The sequence below is a fragment of the Zingiber officinale genome, chromosome 6B (assembly GCF_018446385.1).
Source record: "Zingiber officinale cultivar Zhangliang chromosome 6B, Zo_v1.1, whole genome shotgun sequence".
Classification (NCBI taxonomy): Eukaryota; Viridiplantae; Streptophyta; class Magnoliopsida; order Zingiberales; family Zingiberaceae; genus Zingiber; species Zingiber officinale.
Genome location: NC_055996.1, coordinates 122567010 through 122570612, shown reverse-complemented (window position 1 = coordinate 122570612; position 3603 = coordinate 122567010). Strand labels below are relative to the sequence as shown.

The 3603-nt window shown below is 39.6% G+C and overlaps 1 protein-coding gene across 1 annotated transcript; it reads left to right on the top strand.

The window, feature by feature from the left end:
- Nucleotides 1-910: 910 nt before the first annotated feature.
- On the top strand, nucleotides 911-2555 carry LOC121989311 (heavy metal-associated isoprenylated plant protein 3-like). Its single transcript, XM_042543266.1, has 5 exons — nucleotides 911-1015; nucleotides 1120-1276; nucleotides 1424-1650; nucleotides 1733-1820; nucleotides 1948-2555. The coding sequence occupies exons 1-5, from the start codon at nucleotides 1007-1009 to the stop codon at nucleotides 2406-2408; spliced, it is 942 nt and encodes a 313-aa protein (XP_042399200.1). The 5' UTR covers nucleotides 911-1006; the 3' UTR covers nucleotides 2409-2555.
- Nucleotides 2556-3603: the final 1048 nt, after the last annotated feature.

The following is a 3603-nucleotide window of genomic DNA, read 5'->3' as shown; positions in this document are numbered from 1 at the left end:
CGATTATTAGGATAAATCAAGAAATATTCACAGTTGGCGGTGTATTAGCCTAGCGTTCCTCTCGGTCAACTAAGAAAAATTTATTCGTTAATTCACTAAATTTAAAACTTGATCTTTAAATGCTTGAGAAATTATGAAGATGTTCTATCACTACTGTACCATTATTTTAGGGACTATATTTTAATCTTTCATTCATTAAGATGAAATAATCATTTTAACAGTCTATTAAGGATTATTCAATACATTCTAAAAGCGGATAAATTATGAGAGACATTAACTTTAGCATAATAGTCATCAGGCACAACAAAATATTTTTGAGAATATTACAAATGAGCCTAGGTGTGTGGTTTAATATTATCTAAGTGCTACAATTGAGTGCAATTAGATGTAATAGAACTAGAATTACTAAGGGATTTTCCTGATGCGCATCACAAATTAAATCTAAATCATCATGTGTCACGACGTAATGTGCTTCTTCATTGGATTTCATTGTAAATTTTTTTATGTCCTTCGTTAATTTGGAGCAGTGAGGATCAAAATAATATTTCTTTACATAAATATTACAATTTAATGTCCTACAAACTTCACCTAAACATTACAATTTCTTTACATAAATATCTTACGACTCGAGACACGAGATGATGACGTGGCACCGTCAATCCGCATCGCGAGACAAACGTTTACCGGGAACGCCGTCGACCTTTGGCTGCCTTGGCGTCCGCATGATTACACCGCACGGCCGCATCCATCATCATCAACACATGACCATCCCCCATGGATGCATGTGATGATCATGATGATGGTGCGGGTGAACAACTACCCACCCGTCCACGCTTTCCGAAGGATCCGAATCCGATTTCAAATCTGGTGGCCGGGCACCAAATCCAATCTCCTCCCCGACTGCGAGTCTATTTATACGCTGGCTGCTACCAAACATCATTTCCTCCTCTTCTAATTCCAAAGAACAAGTTTGAGTTTGAAGAGGGCGATACCTGAGACGCTGGAAATGGGCGAGGTACGAAGGCACCCTGCGTTATCGCTTCCGTTTCTTCTCTTCATGAGCAAGCTTTCATCACCATCACCTGCTTACTAGTTCGTTTCTTTGTGATGTAATGGCAGAAAGAGGAGAAGGAGAAGAAGGGGGACGGCGAAAAGAAGGTCGACGGGGAGAAGAAGAAGGAGAAGGAAGAAAAGCCGACCGCCGTCGAGGTCAAGCTCGATCTGCACTGCGAGGGCTGCGCTCACAAGGTCAAGAAACTCGTCAGAGGCCTGCAAGGTACGCGCTACCTCCATATCCCTTTTTCTTCCTGTTTGGGCATCGATCGGGATTCTATCTATCCTCTTTCAAAATAGAATTTTTGGGAATGGATCTTGCAATTTCGTTGTCGAGCTTAGGGATGGAGTCGTGAATCGTGTGATGCAGGGGTGGAAAGCGTGAGCGCGGATCCGGCGACAGGCATGCTTAAGGTTACCGGGAAGGTGGATCCATGGCAGCTTAAGGAGCTCCTGGAGGCCAAGACCAAGAAGAAGGTCGAGTTCATCTCCCCCAAAGACCCTCCCAAGAAGCCCAAGGATGAAGACAAGAAGAAGAACAAAGACGAGGACGGCAAAGACAAAGAACCTAAGAAAGAAGAAGCGAAACCTAAACCCGTAAGCCATTGCTTTGCAGCCGCAAAACAACCAAAGAATCTTCAATCATTTTGTTCTTACCCGTCGTCATTCTTTTCATCAGCCGGAAGTGATCTCGGTGGTGCTCAGTATTCGCCTCCACTGCGACGGCTGCGTCCACAGGACCAAGAAAAACATCTACAAGATTAAAGGTGAAATTTGATTTCTTGTGCCATCTTCAATTTTTTTTTGAGCCGTCTTCATCCGATTCCATAACAGAAAAAAAAAAAGATTGCCAAGATTATCAAATTAGGGATTTTGATCCGTGTGACCTCTCAGGCGTCGAGGAGGTGACGGTAGACGCCGCGAAGAATTTGGTCACCGTGAAGGGCACAATGAACGCCAAGACGCTCCCCGACGCGCTGAAGGAAAAGATCAAGCGCAGCTTCGAGATCGTCCCGCCCAAGAAAGAGGAAGGCGGCGGCGAGAAGAAAGAGGAGAAGAAGGGCGGGGAGAAGGAAAAGGCCGGCGGTGAGAAGAAAGAGGAAGAAAAGCAGGGAGATGAGAAGGAGAAAAAGGATGAGGAAAAGAAGCAGGAAGCTACGGCGTCTCCTCCACCGCCACCGCCGGCGGCGGCGTCGACCACCGCGACGACGATGGCGACGACGGTAATCGAGGCCAACAGGACGGATAATTACAGTCCGTACGGAGGGTATCCGGGATATGGTTACCGCGTCGAGATGGTGCACGCCCCGCAGATGTTCAGCGACGAGAACCCGAACGCCTGCTCCATAATGTGATGGCGCTCGTCGCACCGCCCGGTGTCTGCACTCTGCAGACTAATGTAATGGATTAGTCATTAGTGCGGACGCTAACGACGAACGTAAATAAGCGAAAATGCCGCAAGGGGAAAAAAATAACGAGAATTATTTTTTCTTTATTCAAAATTTGATTTGTGTTATTGGGTTTAAAATCGAGGAAGGGTGTGGCTCTGATTTTATTACTGGAAAATAAAAATTCCTAATTACAAAATATACTTTATATTTAAATAGCACAAAATTGAATAAATTTAAAGTCAAGCAAAAGCCATCAATTCCAGTTTTTACAAGCTAAAACAGCATTATTATAGTCAAATAATCTTAAGGTATTCTGAGAACATTTGAGCATTCCTACTCGACCGTTCCCTCTCTATACGCCAAAAATGGTGAAATTACAAAAAAAAAAAAAAAAGATTCGATTTTATTTTTTGTCAATTGATTTATAAACCAATATATGTGCTACTACTAAAAATTTTCCAGAAAAAATGAAAAAAGTGCCCTTATTTTTAAATTTAACAAAACAACATCGCATTTCATTTTTTAAGTTAAAAATATTATTGTTTCATACTCTTATAATAATTTTACCTAAAATTGATACAACATGCATTAATTTTATTTGTCTAAAACTACTATAATGTATAATAATTTGAATAAAATTATTATAATATAGAATAATTTATCTAATTTCAATCAAAGTTGCTATAATATATAACAGTCATAAATAATAGCAAACATTAAAAAAGATAGTTTCATTTTTTTTTCCTTTGGAGGACTAAAAAATCTTCTAATATAAATAATTCTATCAAAATTATTCAACTTGACTATATATTTATATTTATAGGAGTATGCTCAAAGAGACTTAACAATGAAGATGATCTTAAAATTCTACATGCCTTGATGATGAGAAAAAGCTTAAGGAGGAGAGAACTTCGATTCAAGAACAGTAAAATTGAGGGGGGGAAATGACATTTTATTTTCTTTTTCACTGAAATTAGTTCTCTATTGAAAAGGCCATATTAAGTAAACTGACCCTCTATAACTTTAAAAGAGCAGCACCCTTCGGTAACAATATAATAATAATAATAATAAAATTAAAGGTTCTCAATATTATAATTTTTCTCTTGGAATTTTCTTGGAAGAAAATTTCATAAAATTTTATAATATTCCATGGCTTACG

What these genes read in the sequence shown, in the direction of transcription:
- LOC121989311 (XM_042543266.1), top strand. An exon ending in ACTCGTCAGAGGCCTGCAAG is followed by an intron (nt 1,277 to 1,423) that starts GTACGCGCTACC and finishes CGTGTGATGCAG; the next exon opens with GGGTGGAAAGCGTGAGCGCG. An exon ending in AAGAAGCGAAACCTAAACCC is followed by an intron (nt 1,651 to 1,732) that starts GTAAGCCATTGC and finishes TCTTTTCATCAG; the next exon opens with CCGGAAGTGATCTCGGTGGT.